Source organism: Musca domestica, unplaced genomic scaffold (genome assembly GCF_030504385.1).
Source record: "Musca domestica strain aabys unplaced genomic scaffold, Musca_domestica.polishedcontigs.V.1.1 189, whole genome shotgun sequence".
Lineage (NCBI taxonomy): Eukaryota > Metazoa > Arthropoda > Insecta > Diptera > Muscidae > Musca > Musca domestica.
In genome coordinates, this window is record NW_026712244.1 from 126,608 (window position 1) to 146,462 (window position 19,855).

Here is a 19,855-nt window from a genome sequence, read left to right on the forward strand (position 1 = left end):
GATGGATTATGATGAAAATAGTCAAAATATATTTTTGTTTTGTTTCGTTGTGTTCCATCAAGTGCAGCAGCCAACAGCAGCAGCGGTTGGGCAAAGCACGAGTGTGTGTGTGTGAGTGAGTCACCATGGACCCCAATTCGAGTCCCTGGCCATATGCTTATAACCGAATAGTGCCGGCGGGAGGTAGCAGTGGTTCTGCCGATGATTTTCAACATCCACATTTGGCCTCGAGTGCCCAGTCACTGCTCTTGCAGGCCCATACAAATATTGCCGCTAATATTGCGGCTGGTGGCGGCAGTTTTGTATCACCCTCACCCATCAGCGGCTATAATCCAGTTTTCCAACAAATCTATCATCATGCTGCCGCCGCCAGTGCTGTACAACCGAAACCTGCCCACTACGCCTCGTCGGCTGTTAATACAGCACATCGACAATTGCAAATACCCGCCACATTGGATAAACAATTAACCTCATTCCAAAATCAAGCTGCCATAGCGGCCGTGTCCTCCGCTGCAGCGGCTGTTGTGAACAATGCAGCGGCGGCGACAAATTACTATGGTGAAAACTCATCGTCGAGTGGTGCCTCGCCATCGCCCACAACCTCAACAATAACACCGACAACGTTAAGTTGGAATTCGCCATCAATGATATCGAATACATTTTTGGCAATGCAACAGCAGCAGCAGCAACAACAACAGCAGCAGCAACAACAGCAGCAACAACAACAGCAGCAGCAACAAGCTCAACAGCAGGCGCAACAGCAAGCCCAACAGCAGGCGCAGCAGCAACAACAGCAGGCTCAACAGCAGGCGCAGCAGCAACAACACCAGCAACAATTGAATTTAGCTGCGGAAAAGGTGGTGAGTTAGTAGTATGTAAATATGTATATGTATTTATTATTATTGTTAATTATCACTATCATAAATCTCTATGAATTTTGAGAGAGAGCGCAAGCGTGGCAGTTAGGCAAGCTGCAATGATCTCTTCATCTTCGTTCATATCATTGGCATCATGTCTTCTTTGGAGGAATTATCACAAATGTTACCTTGAACTTGACATAGACGACATACTTTCTGTTAGGGATACACATTTCATTACACAAAACACTTTCTTTCGAAACAATACAGTAATGTTTGCAATACTGTTTAATTATTTGTAATATTAGATTATTTAGATTATTTGTTTGAGGGTCAGAAGACTCGGAATAGTTCATTGAAGATTAGTTGGAAAGGCAATTGAATGAAGAACTTTCCCCATCACTCTTACTCCTACTTCCTCAGTTCCTATTATACAACTTCTTCTGGGTCTGAATCCTCAACGGAAAAGGGCTCAGTTCTATTTTAGGTCCCCCTGTGAATGATTGTAATGTTTATCATAAGTAGATGCGAAGAAAATATACCCATTTTTCTTGATCAATCATAAAAAATAGAAGAAGGGCTCGTATGGTACATTGAGGCAAAATGTCGGGAAGTATGGAGGAACGAACGTTAAATTTAATATCGTAATTCAGGGCTCTAAGTGCTCCTTGTGCCCATTTTTAAAATAAGTCAAATAGAAAGGGCCCCGTATATTGACATTACGATAGCGATCGAAGATTACTTTTAAAACATTCCGCAAACTTATCAAAGGTCCACCAACAGCCCTCATTAAAAGTGCCCTAACGTGGTTCAATGGCAGATTTTTGATCCATTGTGTTCTTCCTAGAAAACGCCAAACGCCATAATTTTTACATTTTTTTAAATTTTATTGACCGAAAGTAAAAAATGTCGGAAATAGCATCAAAATTTAGAATACGTTTAGATTTTTTCGAATTGGTCACCATTGGCACGAATTATGGCCTTCAAACGGCCAATGAAACCGTAACACGCTGCCCGAATGTTGCTCTGCGGTATTTTGGTCCATTCCCGGCGAAGCGCTTGCTTGAGGTGACTTTGGTATATTTTAGTACCAACGGATTGGTAGCGAGGAACCTCATTTTGTAACCATTCTTGGGTGGCGCGTGCTGAGTCCTGTTGGAATGTCCAAGGTATATGGCCAAAAAGTTTGCTTTGCGTGCCCTAGGCTTTAATACACCCTCCAGAATATTTTCGCGATAATATTCGGCACTTATTCTGATGGCACTTATTCCATGATCTATTAATACGAGTGGAGAGCGACCATCGGCTGTTATGGTGGCCCCCACCATCATCATGGCCGGCGCTTGAGTTCTAATGGCCAGCCGAATGTGCACATTTTCAGCTGACCTCTTTGGCAAGTAAACACGAAACCCCAATTCGGCAGTTCACCACTTTCAGCCAAGCGAAACAACTCTTTAGCCCTCTTGAGTCTTTTTGGGATTTCAATGGCTTTACCCCGAGCTCAATTTTTAATATTTGCCGAGTGGAATATTGCGATATGTTCAGCTCACGATCCACTTTTCGGCCACTGCGACGCGGCTTTCGATCAAGTCGCTTCTTTACTTTTCGAACCATTTCTGCTGATGTTGCTGTTTTCTTCCGTCCACTTCCTTGACTTCGGGCTAAGCTGCCAGTATCACGGTAACGAGCGATGGTACGAGACACAAAAGATTTATTCTCATTTAAATGCTGGAGTGCTCTAACGATAGCCACTGCAGGTGCAGCGTATTGTGCGGGCTTGTATCACACGCTGGGCTGAAGTTATGCAAATTTTCGTCAATTCGTGCCCAATACGAATTGAGACTACTACACCATCCTGAACGTAATTGCGCCAAAACTACCCTGGTTTATCCAGGCAGCTGACGTTCTTCCGCTGCAATGGATGGGGGATGGAGACCGAGGACGGCATACATCCGGTATTTGATGGTGGCATCCGCGACTGTATCAGTACGAATGCCACTCAGATCTGCCTGATAGGCTTCTTGATCTAGAGATTCTCTCTTACAGCGCTGATCCTACCTCTCTAGATCGTGTATGTCCTTTCTGATACCTTCCTGGGTGGGGGAGTTTCATCCACCATATGGTAGTGGGATGACTCCCACGATAACACCCAAGCAGATACTGCAACGAAAGCGTATGATTATGCTGACGTAAGGGAGGAACTTTCGCCTCCTCATGTAGATGGTCCACTGGTGTCATGAGGAGGCATTCTCAGGGCAGCTATCTGGCAGGTCTGGATGTGCTTCCACTGCGTAGCACTAGTTGTTTTTGCAGACCACACTGGAGCCGCATTGCTGACCACAGACCGACCTATCGCGTTAGAAGAGGTAAATAAGGTTTCTTTGTCCACACCCCAAGTGCTGCCGGCTAGCGCCTTGAGGACTTTGTTCCTACTTTTCATCTTGTCGCAAATAGAGTGTTATTGGTAGGGTGATTTGCCCAGCCAGGAAATGATTTCAGAAAAACTTCAGAAGGTGATGGTATCTACATCTGGGAAGTATGTTAGAGAATCTATATCCCACCTACCCAAAAGCCTATGTCTGCTATTTGACAACATGCGACATTTGCATAGTAGGTGTTAAATGGTATCTTTCATTCTCATCCTTCATCCTCTTTCTAGTCTTGACCACTGAATAACAGTTTGAGATCAGATATCTGATACGGTGCTTTTAAAGCCTCAACAACCGGTAGATCGCGAATTTATATGTTTGTTAGAAACCCAACAGTGATCAATGAATCCATGTATTTCAAAGAGAGATTTCTTGCAATCAACATGAGCTCTAGATAAAATGCACTTGATAGCTGTAAGAGTTGCCTTAGATAGTCACTGGTCCTCGATGTTCCTGCTCCTGGACTTTGGTCTCCCGATATCAATTCAAAAGCCAACATTGAGGTTCACAAGGAGATTCGTGTACAATCTCCCTACTGGGAAGAGATTCACAAAAATCTTTTGAGTTTTTTTGCTTTGTTTTGAAATTTCCCTGAACCAGATTCCTCTTAATTTTCTTTTTCTGCCCCAGCAAGAAAATATTTCAAGCATTGCTTCAAAATTAATTCCAGATTCACAAAATATAATATCCATCTAAAGTCATTTTGACTTAGGTATTTCAAGATTTGGCGGGGCTATAAAATGGCGCTGATATGTGATATGTGACAGAATGTCACATCTGTATCCCGTTGTCCGCCAAAACATATAATTTAAATTAATTACTATTTTCATTTTCGGGGAAAATTGCATACGGTTTGAATTGTTGGGCAAATGAATGACCATAAATGCACATCTTCCGTTACCTTACCACAAGTAATTAGCCTTTAGAGATAACATTTTATCCATACATTGACAGGCAATTAATTTGTCTCAGATGAACTCAGCTAATTTTGATTTCGATGGAAATTTCTTAGCTAGGTATCCATCGAGACCAAGATGAATTTTAAAAAAATTATAATGAGATAAGGAAATAAGGAATTAATTATCAACTTCCCTTTCAAGAAGAATGACATTCTATTTGCAAGACATTGATTCCGGGAATCATCAGATAAGATCATTGTCACTCTTTCGGATAATTACAAATCATTTGTCTAGCAATTGATGTTAAATGAAGCACTAACTGCATCTTCATTTTAAAGACATTTCTTATCGTCCAGCTGAATTAGAATTCAAATTATAAAGAAATAGGTCAATACGACTTCTACAATTTTCATACAAAATTGACTCAATATGTATTAGTCGAGTATGATGATCAAGATTATGAAACCTGGAAATTTATGGTCTGTTCCAGAACTGCAAGAATGTAAAAGTTTTTACTACGATAACCGTTTTTCCCTTTGTGATATCGAAAATTTTTGCAAAACTAGTAGATTCTTGCAGGTTCTGGAACAGAGCATTAATTCAAAATCGGAAAGAATGTTTTATTTATCCATAAATACTTTTAAGGATGCGATATTAGAGGAAACGAAAAAACTCCTTTTTTAAATTTTAACGCTTATCGGATTTTTAAAGAATATTTTTTTCTGGGGACTTTAAATCGTACAGAGATTTTGGAATTTAGATTTATATTTTTTCAAAGGAACTACTTTTTAGTTTTAAGAATATTTTTTTAATCTTGGAATTTTTAAGAACGTTTTTCCAAGGACCTAGATTCTTGTTTTTTATAAGTATATTTTCCCAGAACCAGAACTAAAAATGTTTCAATATTTTTCTCAGGACCTACATAAGTGGAGATTTTTAGGAACATTTTCCCAATGACTTTTTCGCGGATTTTTAAAAATATTTTTTTTAAGAATGTATCATTTTAAAATTTTTGAGGAACATTTATGTAAAGGATCGTTAATTAATGGATTTTTATAAATTCATTTTTTCGGGACCCGATAATAGTGGACTTTTTTATAGATTCTTTGGAAGGATCTGTATTCATGTTCTTTTTTAGAATCTGTAATCAAAAGAGCCGTAATCGAGGATTTTCACGTTTATTTCAAGGATCTGTAATCAAATTGTTGATTTGTGCAAACTGAGTGCTAGATTCAGAAATTCGGCAACCATGCCATGCTGACGAGACAGTCACCGATATCATAAACCAGTGGGCCACAAGAGACCCCTGTTCTATTGCAATTTTGTAATCGAGAATAAGCGCAAAACTTTACTTTTCTGTCGAAAAAATCGGCGTTCGTGAACTGCAAGGGACTCCACTCCACGTCTACAGTAAAATTTCCAACCAAATACATTTTGGATAGTCCACTCCCCCTACATCGAAGCTGCGCTTATTCTCGAATACAAAATTGCAACTACGTACGCATGGTGGAGTCCCTGGTGACCCAGAACCACTTAGAGTTAGCTACTTTTCCGCAATTTTTGGTTAATTAATTTTTTGATAGTTGTCTCCGAGCTGATTTCAACATGCAATTCTGTGTACGTCCAATAATATAGGGGTAAAGAACCTTCGGACAAAACTGGCACGCGACAGTTCTCGTTCAATCGGTTTCAGGGTCGATAAATCTGTGAAACCTCTTCAAGGACGCCTATCGAGAGAATTCTTTTCTATGCAAAGGACATCACTACTCTTCCTCTATAAGATGAATCGCATAGGGGATCCTGCCGTAGACTACATAGAACTGCTCTAAAGTGTGAAAATTTAATATATGAATTCAATATCAAGTCAATTTCTTCTGGCAATTTGGAGAAGGTACTGGTAGATTTTGCCCGTCATATCCCACCTGCACACATTCATAATTTATCTGAATGTTGGTAGACATTTAGAATTTTGGAAATGTAGCAGAAAGTTAAAGTTTAATACAAATATTAAGAAAATTTGGACCAATTCGACATGCACATTGAACATCGGCAGATCGCATTTAAATTTTTATGAAATGGTGTTCATTTTCTTTAAGATCACAGGTGAACTCAATGTACGATCATGTATGGAATAACTAGGTTTAGGTTAAAGGACGCGCTGTTGCCGTTTGTTAGCCGTTCCACTCGGAGACCTGCTGGTCTATTGTGTTCATCCTAAATGAAGAAAGAAAGATTGTTGGAAAAGGTGAAGATATTATCGATAGAAAATAGAGTTATAAGGGTAATCCACGGCTAGAAATTTTGCCGTGTCTTCTTTAGCCACTTAAGTCTTCTGGCTAATTGAAGAATTACTGTAGGGTCAGTGTTAGAGAACGAAGACAAATCATGCGACACTTGTTCCCTAACCAACCTGTGTCTCACGTCAATGAGTGCTGGACAGTGGCATAGCAAAAGTTGGCCTCAATTTCTTCCTCGTCTTGACAAATTCTGCAGTAATCAATACCATCGCTGTTCCATTTCGAGGTAATTGCCCTCATCTTGCAGTGACCTGTGATGATACCCACCACAAGTTTTAAATCGGGTTTCGACAAGGACATGAACGACTTTGTTCTCATCTCAGAGAGTATGGACCAGATTCTTTTGGAGATGCTACATCTCCATTTCGTCCAGCCATTTTTGTTGAAATCTCGCAGAGTAGTGTCTATGAATTACCTGGAAGAAGTGACACAGTGGTGGTTTGACCGAGTTCTCAACTTCAGACACGCCAGATTCTCTATGTGTAGTATAACTTCTCGTAAAAAATATTCAAGATAGGTCCTCTTCCCCGTATATCCCCCATATAACGTGGGGGTATTTTGAAGTTTTCCGTTCAAATTTGCAATCGAATGGGCTATATTTTGATATGCTGGATTATTAGTGGCTAATTTAACTTCTCGCAAAAAAAATTAATGCAGATCCACTTTTTGGTGTAGCAAAAACAAAAAAAGGAATAAACAGAACCTCCTGATTTCGTGGTTTTATGGGGTTCTGCTCCAATTCGAACACAAAACATAGTTTTTTTTGGGGATTTCATTTGGTACTTGAATTCTTTGGAAAAAAACAATTATGTAGGCCAATGATAAAGCTCCTATATAAGGGTACTTTTGATTTTTTGGGCACATTTTCCAAAATCAACTGTATTTTTATCTTTCGGATAATCGGATCCGGTTCTCTTTATATTTCACACATCACAATATTTTTATTAACCCAAGGTCTGGTGCGAAAATGAACAACATCGGTCCACTGCATCAAGTATCTCCCCCACAAAGGGTCAAAAATTTGAATATCCTTGAAGCTCATAAAACGCGAAATTAACGCCCGTTTTCATTCAGACTTGACGTAGCTCAATATTTCCAACAAAACAAGATCCGTTATAAAGATGGTAGATATCGGACTATTCCTTCTGGTACTACCCACACAAAGGTCAAAGTTTTGAAAATCCAAAACGATCATAAAATCCGAAATAAGCATCCGATACTATACATATTTCACACATCCCAGTATTTCTACAATACAAGATCTGCTGTGAAGTTGGAATATGTCGGTACACTCCGTTTGGTACCTCCCCCACAAGGAGGACCAAATTTTTGAATGTAAATTAAGCTCATAAAACACGAAATTTACATCCGGTTCTATTCAGACTTGGCACATCCCAGTATTTCCGTCAACATAATATCTGTTATAAAGATGGTAGAGATCGAACCATTTCTTCTGGTACCTTCCCCACAGAGGTTCAACGTTTAATAACCAAAACGTTTATAAAATCGGAAATAGGCCTCAGGTTCTCTTCATCGGATAATCCTAACAAGAAATATTTTATTCAGATCCACTTTTGGAATAACCCCTTGATTTTCAGTATTTCAAAGGTTAGTTTCCAATCAAATTAGCTGTCATTTTTAATGTGGGTTTCCAATAATGGAACTTCCACATTTCAGGGATTCAGTGATGGTAACCAATTCGGTCATAAGTCTAGTTATGTAGTTTTCATAGTCGGTCCAATTTTTTTTCTTATAAAAATGTTGACATTTATATCTTTTGTTTTTGATTTGTTTCCATTTACTTTTGGTTGTTGTAATCTCTGTTTTCCTACTTCTAGTCGAGCCCTTTCAATAGCAACAACAACGCACTCCCTCTTTGCAAAAGGTGGATATTCTTGAATGTTTCTCTTCTAGGGATAGTAGTTGTTCACCCATTCCAAGGGCGTGTGTGTGTGTGTGGCAGTCATTTAAATGTTTGTCTCCCTTCTGTGTGTTTTGTTGTGCGTATGTTATGTTACTGTGAGTGAGCATCCCTAATGCATTATTTCTGCTCTCCTCCCCCACTTATCTACACACACGCACACATGTGACAGCAAACAAACTCACACATAGTCAATACATATATATCGTTTGTACGTGTTTGGTAACACACATTTGTCTTTGGATCTCTTTTTTGTTTTCGAAATTCCTTCTCCCTTTTCCATGGTTTTTTCACTTTTTGTATACATTCTTCTTCTTCTTCTGTTTCTTCTTGATTTTCTTCTGGCAGGGCAGACAGGCAGTCAGTCAGCCAGCCAGCCAGTCAGTTCATACATTTCCACCAACAACATAAATACTACACCAAAACAAAAAAAGAGCGCCACACACATTACTTTGTGTTGTTGTTCATCCTGACTGGCAAACGCTTACAATTTATATTATTGTATGTTGGATTGTAAGCTGCTGTTGCCGCCTAGCTGGGCTAGTAGCTACCACACCACCAGTGGTGTGTGATGGTGGGTTTTTGTGGAGTATCATTCTGCTGATATTCGCATGTTGTTCGGTGTTCGTTATACACAACAGCTATATCCATACATACGTTCCAAACATACTTACACACATGTATGCACATTCAAACTCTGCCAGTCCGGGTTCTCATATTAATCTCGTTGCCTGGTTGACTGGCTGGCTGGCTGGCTGCCGCCTGTGTTTGCCTGCCTCGTTGCATTGCAAAAGGCACGAGCGTACAACACGAAGAAGAAGAAGAAGACGCCTTGAATATTTGTTTTTGTTGTTGTTGTTGTTGTTGTGTTGAAGTAAAACTAATTGCATTCGGTTTTGCTGTTGTTTTTGTCTTTGCCAGCCAAATCTCAAGGAACATTACAAGACTGCAAGATGCATGCATACCACCAGGTTTATTTTTGTTTACTATAGTTATATTCACTTTCTAAGAAGGAGATGGTGATTTTCGGTATTCCTAAGAAGGAGATGGTGGTTTTCGGTAGTTTTATACCCTCAGCCATATGGCTAGAGAGGGTATATATCATTTGATACGGCCAAAACTTGCCGCACCTAGGTCTCTTTGGACCAAATCCGTTTCAGGACATTTGGAGTCGATTTGGCGATGTCCATCCGTCGGTCTGTTTGGCTGGCTGACTGGTGTGCACGGTGACTCTCGAAGGAGGAATATCCGATTTGGTCTAATCTTGGCACGTCGTAATATTATTATCAAACTTAGATCGAGTTCGGAGATGGACAGTATCGGTCCACTCCTTCTGGCACCTCCCCCACAAAAGATTGAAATTTTCACAAAAAAAAAAAAAAATAAATAATTTGCTGCACAGAAAGAGAAAAGATAATCCCATTTTCCCCCAACTTTGCAAATCCAAATATTTCCATCAGTGCTAGGTCAGGTGCGGAAATCGACCATATCGGTCCGCTCCATTAAGTACCTCCCCCACAAAGGGTCAGAATTTTGAATAATTATAACTTATAAAATGTAAATATTTTCATGTGTAATGTAAATTTTTTCATTAACCCAAGGTCGGATGCGAGGATGGAGTATATCAGTCCACTCCTTCTGATATCTCCCCCACAAAGGGGTCAGAATTTTGAATATTCACGAAGCTCATAAAACTCAAAATTAAAATTCGATTGCATTTAGACTTGGTATATCTCAATATTTCCATCAACACAAGATCTGTTATAAAGATGGTAGAGATCGGACCATTCATTCTGGTACCTCCCCTCCCCCACAAGGCGGCAAAATTTTGAATAACCAAAACGTTTATAAATTCCGATATAAGCATCCGGTTCTCTTCATATTTCACACATCTCATTATTTCTACTGAGACAAGTTTAGCTGTGAAGATGGATTATATCGGTCCACTCCTTCTGGTAACTCCCCCACAAAGGGTTAAAATTTTGAATATCCGTGGAGCTCATAAAACGCAAAATTAACATTCGATTTCACTCAGACTTGGCACATCTCAATATTTTCTTCACCACAAGATCTGTTTTAAAGATGGTAGAGATCGGAACATTTCTTCTGCTTCCTCCCCCTGAAAGGGTCAAAGTTTTGAATAACCAAAACGTTTATAAAATCGGAAATAAGCATCCGATTCTCTTAAAATTTCGCACATCCCATTATTTTTACAAACACAAATCTGCTGTGAAGATGGGATATATCGGCGTACAGATTGCTCCAATATTCAAGCAAATCAGCTGGCAGCTAGAATTTCGAATTCTGGGTAGGTTGATTAACTTTTCGAAAAAGAATATTCAATAAAGATACACTTTTTATACCCTACACCACAAAGTGGTCAGGGTATTAGGTCTTTGTGTATTTGTTTGTAACAGGCAGAAGGAAACGAGATAGACATATAGTTCCTTTTGATGATCTGCATAGAATCACATTCTGTCCATGTAAACAAAGTACAGTTCGCATTTATTGCCCTATCCAGATGAAATTTTGCACAAAACATTTGTTTGGTCCAAGGACGAACCCTATTGAAATTGGAGATAATCGGTCAAAACTTAGATATACCTCCCACATATATCTTCTTCCGATTTGCCTTTTATAGTGCACTAAACGTGTAATATCAGCCCGAATAGTATAGAATTTTGCACATACAACCAAATTAGGCCTGGAAATAAGTATGCCAAATTTGATCGAGATCGGTTCAGATATAGCTATAGCTCCAATAAATAACTTCGTCCGGTTTACTTTTTATTGTGCACCAAGCGTCTAATATTTGCCCAAATGAGATGAAATTTGGCACATACGACCCAATTGCATCTAGAAACAAGTATGTCGAATTTGGTGTAAATCGATTCAGATATAGCTATAGCTCCCATACAATTTTTCATCCGATTTGTTGCACTTGTTCTTCACAGCCGTAATATGCACTCCCTAACAACGATATTTGGTGAAGTCTATTAAATATAGATCAGAAATACCTCTGGCAAATTTTATCGTGATCGGTTCAGATTTGGATATAGCTCCCATATATAACTTCGTCCGATTTGCCTTTTATTGTGCACCAAACGTCTAATATTTGCCCAAATGGGATGAAATTTGGCACTTACGACCGAATTGAGTCTAGAAACAAGTATGTGAAATTTGGTGGAAATCGACTCAGATATAGCTATAGCTCCCATATATATTGTTTATCCGATTTGTTGCACTTGTCCTTCACAGCCGTGATATGCACTCCGTAACAACGATATTTGGGGAAATATATAAAATACAGCTCAGAAATACATTTGCCAAATTTTATCGAGATCGGTTCAGATTTGGATATAGCTCCCATATATATCTTCGTCCGATTTGCCTTTGTATTGTGCACCAAACGTCTAATATTTGCCCAAATGGGATGGAATTTGGCACTTACGACCGAATTGAGTCTAGAAGCTAGTATGCGAAATTTGGTGGAAATCGATTCAGATATAGCTATAGCTCCCATATATATTGTTTATCCGATTTGTTATATTTGTTACCCACAGCCGTAATATGCACTCCGTAACAACGATATTTGGTGAAGTCTACCAAATATAGCTCAGAAATACCTTTGTCAAATTTTATCGAGATCGGTTCAGATTTGGATATAGCTCCCATAGATATCTTCGTCCGATTTGCCTTTGTATTGTGCACCAAACGTCTAATATTTGCCCAAATGGGATGAAATTTGGCACTTACGACCGAATTGAGTCTAGAAACAAGTATGTGCAATTTGGTGGAAATCGATTCAGATATAGCTATAGCTCCCATAATATATCTACGTCCGATTTTCATTTTATTGTCCACCAAACGTGTAATATTAGCCCAAATGGGATGGAATTTGGCACTTCCTAACAAATTGAGCCTAGAAACAAGTATGTGAAATTTGGTGAAAATCGGTTCAGATATAGCTATAGCTCCCATATAGTTTATCCGATTTTTTATATTTGTTACCCACAGCCGTAACAACGATATTCAGGGAAATATATCAAATACAGCTCAGAAATATCTTTGCCAAATTTTATCGAGATCGGTTCAAATTTGGATATAGCTCTCATAGATATCTTCGTCCGATTTGCCTTTTATTGTCCACCAAACGTGTAATATTAGCCCAAACGGGATGGAATTTGGCACTTACGATCAAATTGAGCCTCGAAATCGTGGTGGAAATCGATTCCGATATTACTTTAGCTCCTATATATATTGTTCATCCGATTTGTTATATATTTTTTATTTCTTATATGAAGCTCTGCTAAATATGCAAAGAGGTGTAGGGTAAACTTTCCTTGGTGGAGGACGTGTTTAGATCTCCTTATAGTATAATTAGATTCTTACTTTCGAACTTTTTCAAAAAAAACATCCTTTTCTAACACCAACAGAGTTATAGATAACCTGCCGGCATGGTCTGCCTGCCTGTCATCCTGGTTTTGAAATTGCAATTCTATCCTGGCAATGGCAAAAATATACCACATTTGCATTATTTTCGATTTTGTTTTTTGCAGTCGTTGTTGTTATTTTCGAAATAAGAGACAAAATGTACTCGAATAGCATTTGATGATAACTCCTAGCCAGACAACAATAACGAAAGTGCAGAGCATCCGGCAACAATAACAACAGACATTTTCATTTCATGTGAGTGTGTGTGTGTGTGTGTGTGTGTGTGTGTGTCAGGAACAGCATTCGCAATGAATATCAAACATATGAGCGAGTATATACATATGTTATTTATATACACACATACATACATATGTATATGTAATATGTGCATTATATTATATACCATACAGTAAATAGTAATAACAATACACACTCGCAATTCTGGTAGGGCCCCAGACAAACGAAATGACGACAATCGGCAGACAAAATGTTGGAAAAAGGGATATAATAAAACACGTACATTCCTACCAAACATACATGCCTGCATTCATTCATATTTGTGTGTGCGTCTGTGTGTGGTTTGGTTGTATGCCTGTATTTGTTTGCTTTCTATACATGTATGTATGTATGTGTAGCTTCCTAAATAACCATATTTACATTCATTTTGCACATTTATTGTGTCCAGTTTTAATTCCACACAATTGTCACTGGTCAAGATAGGTTGTTGTAGATAATAATGGAACAATATTGCAAACTTTACTGTACTCCATAGAAGAAAAACCCTCCATATTTTTATACTACACACAACAGAACAGATTTTCAAATAGCCTTCTGCCCAGATATACACATGCATTCTTACATTTATACGTACGTACACTTTAACAAATCTCTACAAAACTTCAAAAACTCTACACAGTATTTTATATAGCATTTATGTATGTATTGGTATTTGTATGTGTAGGAGATATAGAGTAACGGATAACATATTTGAAAATACTTAAAGATTTTATTTTTGAATGGAAGGGATGGACGCAGAAGAAGTACATAACTTGGCAACCAACGGAGCTTTCAGGGACCATCCTAAAATGGGATATAGATGGAATGAAAAACAAGTAAAACTACATTGAGCTCAGCCGGGATGAATTGCTAATACCCTGTGACAACTTGACACCTCAAAACTCAAAACAAGTAAAAAAACATTAAGTTCGGCCGGGCCAAACTTTTAATACCCTCCACCCTAGGGTAAAAGAACATTAGAAGAAATGTGGCAAAAACATTAAAATGCCGAATATCGGGAGGTACCGTTATATAGGGGCTACACCAACACGTGCACCTATAATTACAAATTTTCGCCACACGAACTAGGACCCATTATGACCCACAAATACCAACTTTTACACAAATCAGTGAAAAAATGTGGCATAAATCATCAAAATACCGAATATCGGGAGGTACCGTTATATGGGGACTATACCAGAACGTGGACCTATGCATGCAATGTTTTGCCACACGCTCAGGGACCCGTTGTGACCTACAAATACCAATTTTCAGACAAATCCGTGAAAAAAATGTGGCATAAATCATCAAAATACCGAATATCGGTAGGTACCGTTATATGGGGGCTATACCAAAACGTGGACCTATACATGCAATGTTTTGCCACACGCTCAGGGACCCGTCATGACCTACAAATACCAATTTTCAGACAAATCCGTGAAAAAATGTGGCATAAATCATCAAAATACCGAATATCGGGAGGTACCGTTATATGGGGACTATACCAGAACGTGGACCGATATATCTCATTTTCAATACCAACCATCCTAGGGACAATACACACACTTGTGCCAAATTTCAAAGGTCTACGTCAAATAATGTGGGCTCTATCGTGATTTCAACAGACAGACAGACAGACGGACAGACAGACAGACGGACATCGCTAAATCGTCTTAGAATTTTATGCTGATTTTGAATATATATACTTTATGGGGTCTACGACGAATATTTAGAGGTGTTACAAACGGAATGACAAAGTTAATATACCCTCCTACCCATGGTGGAGGGTATAAAAAATGTGGAGGTTCCGTTGCATGGGGGGGACTATATTTATATTTTTGAAAGGACCAACCACAACGTAAAGGAAATATAACTACAGTTGCTTTGGTTGAAAATACGATTCGGAAACCTTGGAAATTTTGAAATATCGGGAGATGTTGTGTTATATGGGCCACGTACCAAATATTGGTTGAGATACATTTAACGTTTTTTGTGATGAGTAACTTTAACCACAGCGTACCCGAACTATCAAATAGCAGCTGATTAAATTGGAATTTGTCACCGTAGCAAACTTTGAAATATAGAAATGTCAGGAGGTACTTTTTATGGGGCCTGAAATAAAAATTGGAACTACATTTGAAGATTTTTGTTTGGAAGGAGTAAACCTAACCACACAGAGACCGAATTGTTAAATTTCAGTTGACTTGAAATTGGTACAGAAACCTTTTAAATAACGAAATATCAGGAGGTACCATTTTGGAAACTGTAACAAAAATTTGACCTGCATTGAATTGCAATTTGCAAGCTGATCTGTTTGGAAATTGGCACCGAAAACTTCTATGATATCGAAATATCAAGTCGTACCGTTGTACCACGTACCAACAATTTGACCTACTTTCATATCAAGAAGCTGACTTACTTTCGTAATTTTTAGAGAACCCAAAATACAAATTAACAGCTGGTCTAGTTGGAATTTGCTACCAAAACCTTGAACTATACATAAAAGTGGAACGATATGTTCCATTTTCAATACCAAACATACTAAGGAAAATGTCGATACCTGTTCAAAATTTCAATCTTTAATAGTACGAGCCCTATCATGATATTAACAGACGCGGACGGATATTGTTAAATTGACATAGAATTCTACTCTGATCATAAATATATATACTTTATGGGGTCTATGACGAACATTTTGAGGAATGGCAAATGGGGAGTGGAGGAAGGGCTTCCACAGCGGTAACAACCTTTGTAATTTGGGTGGTGTCAAAGGCCGGGTTTGTATAACCGTGAACGAGGTGTTAGAGCGCGAGATGTGTACACTTCAATTACTGATCGACAAGTGAACGCCGAGGATCTTTGTCTATTACTAATACTAACAAATATTACAATTAGTGACAGGTAAAGAAAGGAGAGCAAATTCAACAACCACCGTCCATTGGCATCTGCGCTCTACGGTCTCCGCCGAGGGAAGTTGCCGAGGAGATGCCCGTGGTGTCAATTAGCATACGTGATTGACTGGTCTCGGGAAGTTAAGTTGGAACGTATCAAACTTATACAGTACCACCTATAGGTCCCATAGTTTCCCCATATAACTGTACCACATTTTTATACCTTCAGCCATATCGCTACAGAGGGTATATATCATTTGATACCACCAAAACGTACCACATTGAGATCGGGGTTTGGACCAAATCCGTTTCAGGATATTTCGACCGATCGAAGAACATTCCGAGTCGATCTAGGGCCGCCTGTCTGACTGGCTGGTGCGAACGATAACTCTCGAATGGAGTATCCGATTTGGTCCAAACTTGGTACATCGTAATATTATTATCAGACTTAAATTGAGTTCGGAGATGGGCAATATCGCTCCACTCGTTCTAGTACCTCCCCCAGAATAGGTCGAAATTTTCCAAAAAATATTTTATTGCACAGAAAGATAAAGAATAAACAAAATTTTTAGGTTAGGTGCTATAATGTGCAATGTAGGTCCACTCCTATATGGGCAATATTGGTACCTCCCATACAAAGGCTCAACATTTTTTATAATTATAACTCTAATAAAATGTGATGTAAGTGTCCGATTATCTCCAAATTACACAGATCACAATATTCTTATTAATCCATAGCCTGGTGTGAAGATATCGGCCCGCTCCTTCTGGTACCTCCCCCACTAAAGTTCAAAATTTTGAAATTTTGAATATCCATAAAGTCATAAAACGGGAATTTAACATCCGATTTCATTCCGACTTGGCACATCTCAGATGGTAGAGATCGAACCATTTCTTTCTGGTACCATCCCCACATAGGATTTCAAAATTTTGAAAAACAAAACGGTCAAAGAAAGCGAAATAACCTGGCACGTCGCAATATTTATATAATATTTATTTAGGTCCGATACGAAGTGAACAAATTTGGTCCGTTGCTTCGGAACTTACCACATATAGGGTCAACAATTTGAATAATCAATCAATCAAAACATTGGCTGAGGGTATACATCTGTCGGCACAACCGACTGATACTTTTGTCGGAATTTCAGCCACATTTTTTAAAGAAAAGTTTTAAATATTTTATGTATGGGATTCGAGCGTAATTTTTTACGAAGTTCATCTAATTGAATTGCAATACGTGTTTTAAGGATAAAACGATGTTTAAGAATATATTTTTAAGGACTTACAGACCACCGAAATATGTTTTTAATTAATACACATTTTATTATAACTTCAAATAACGCTACCTTCTGATTTTCAATATTTTGAAGGTGCCAGCCACTTCCATAACTTGCAAGTAGTGTGGATCTTTTTTTAACACCCAAAAAAGTTTAAAAACGGAAATTTTTTGACCTTGATTTGTATATTTTCCTTTGAGTTAGTACTTATGCCTAAAAGTATGCCAGGAATATTATAACTTAACACTGAGATATCTTCTGGAAGAAAGAAGTCTTCCCCTATATCTCTGTGCTAGTTTACAAAAAGAAGAAATACATACAAATACTATTACATACATATAGACCATTTGGCACATAACAAAGGACAGTTCCAACATATACTCCACACACATACACACTCACATCTCTCATACACATACATAACATATTTACTTAATGTACCTTGCAAATGCTGCAGGTGGCATTACATTAATGCATACATACTTATTTATTTATATATACCATTTTTTCTTCTTCCTTCTCCTTTATATATATATTAAATATAACAACACACACATACACACTAATATGGGAATTAAATATAATTTAATTTCTTCTTAAAAAAAAAAAAAAAAAAAAAAACATTTAAAAAACTTATACCTCAAACACAAAACAAACCAAATATCTTTTCTACTCCCAACTCTTTTTTTCTTCTACCACCAAACAACAACAAAAAATATCCCAAAACAAAATCGACGACAAAATTTTGAATTTTGGTTTCAAAAAAAAAAAAAAAACCACAAAAAATGATCCCAAATTGAATTTGAAAATAACCACAGCAAATCAAACAAGAAAATACCACCCAGTGTACTAAGGCTCAAGTAAAAGTCTACAATGATTTGTTATACCTCACACAATTACAACAGCAGCAGCAGCAGCAGCAGGAAGAAGAGATCTACATCGATGAAATTGATGGCAAACAGTATAAAATTGTAAGAAAATCTCAACAACCGCAACAACAACAACAACAACAGCATGTGTTACAAATCGAACAACATCCTAGTCCAGCATCATCGACCACCACCCAACACTATCCTGTCTATGCCAGTCCAGCTTTAAGCTCCACCGGCAACTCCTCGCCAGCACTGCACAATGTGGCCGCCACCACGCCACCGCAAGTAATTGTTTATAAAACACCTACAGCGGCTGGTGCGGCGGCGGAAACGTCCATAAGGGGGCGGGGAAGGGGACATGTTGCAAACGCTGGTTCGCCTGCAACAGTGGCCAACGCCGCCGCCGCCGCCGCCGCCAACAATAGCAATAATGCCGTTGCCTATTCATCTGTGATACAAAGTACTTTGCAGCAGCATAATCAAGCGATGCAACAACAACAACAGCAACAGCACAATCAACAACAAATACACCTGTGGAAAATCGAGGAAGATGATGCTGCCGCCGGTGGTGGTGGTCAAGAAGATGTGAAAAATGTCATACAATTACAGGTTAAACAGGAACACCATAGCCTAGACTATCCGGGCAATGTTGTATTGAGTGAAAATTTAATTTTCAATTTGCCACCCGGTTTGGAAATCAAACAGACCATGGTGAATAGCAATGCTCATCATCATCAGCAGCAGCAGCAACAACAACCTGTTGCCATTGCTGTGGGCAACTCGGTGTTACAACATACCCAACAGCAGCAGCAGCAGCAAGAACATGCCCAGCAGCAGCAACATTTACTGCTACAACAGCAGCAACAACATTTGTACAATGAACATAACCGCCAACCAGCCGCCGAAAAACGACGCCAGCACATGATTGCCAACATGCTAATGTCACCGTCCAATGCCGTCGCCGCCGTCACCGCCGCCACCCAAAACACAGCGTCGCCAAATAACCACCACCATACCCAACACAATAGCTCTACTACGCCTTCTTCGTCTTCCCATCAGGCAACGTCGTCGTCTACGTCGTCATTGTCTACTTCAGGCACAACAACGTCACAGATTCAAATAAATTCTAAGGTTTGTATTTATTTCATTAATTTTATTATTTTTCTTCTTTATTATCTTTTTAACTTTTTTTTCTTTATTTTTAATTTTTTTATTATTATTTTTCCACACTATTTTTTTAATTTATTTCATTTTTTGTTTGCCACAAATTAGTTTTCTTTTTTTAGAATAACAAAATTTTCCAAAAATTGTTGAGGTTATGGGGAGTCGTTAAGTCTGTTGTTTAATGCCTAAAAGTATGCCCCACATTTTAGGATTCAATTTTAAGGACAGACAACCAAAAACGGCATTTAAAAAAATATTTTTTCAATGACCCACAGACTACCAAGTATGTTTTCTTATTTTTTTACGGTACTACATACCACCAATATTGGATTTTTTTTTTTAAATTCCAATCCTACATTTCATCAAAGGCAATTTTTTTCCACCCATAGGTAACTGAACGTAGATTTTTATTACTTAAAGTAGCCAGGGCAACAAAAGGTGGATTTTTTGGAATTTGGAAATGTTAATCATGTTGAAGGATCACTACACGTGGATTTTTTTAAAATATATTTTAAGGGTCCCCTGACTACTAAAACTT

At 38.4% G+C, this 19,855-nt stretch overlaps 1 protein-coding gene across 5 annotated transcripts in view; it reads left to right on the forward strand.

The window, feature by feature from the left end:
- The window catches only part of LOC101898243 (putative uncharacterized protein DDB_G0271606), a 39,907-nt gene that overhangs the window by 636 nt on the left and 19,416 nt on the right, over nt 1-19,855 (forward strand). Inside the window, exons 2-3 of one of the 5 annotated variants that reach the window (XM_059121094.1) lie at nt 63-860; nt 18,100-19,284. In XM_059121094.1, the coding sequence (XP_058977077.1) occupies nt 126-860; nt 18,100-19,284 (1,920 nt within the window). In that variant the 5' untranslated portion in view covers nt 63-125. The remainder of the gene's footprint in view (nt 1-62; nt 861-18,099; nt 19,285-19,855) is intronic. The other 4 variants (XM_059121093.1, XM_059121095.1, XM_059121096.1 and 1 more) reach the window with 4 other exon arrangements.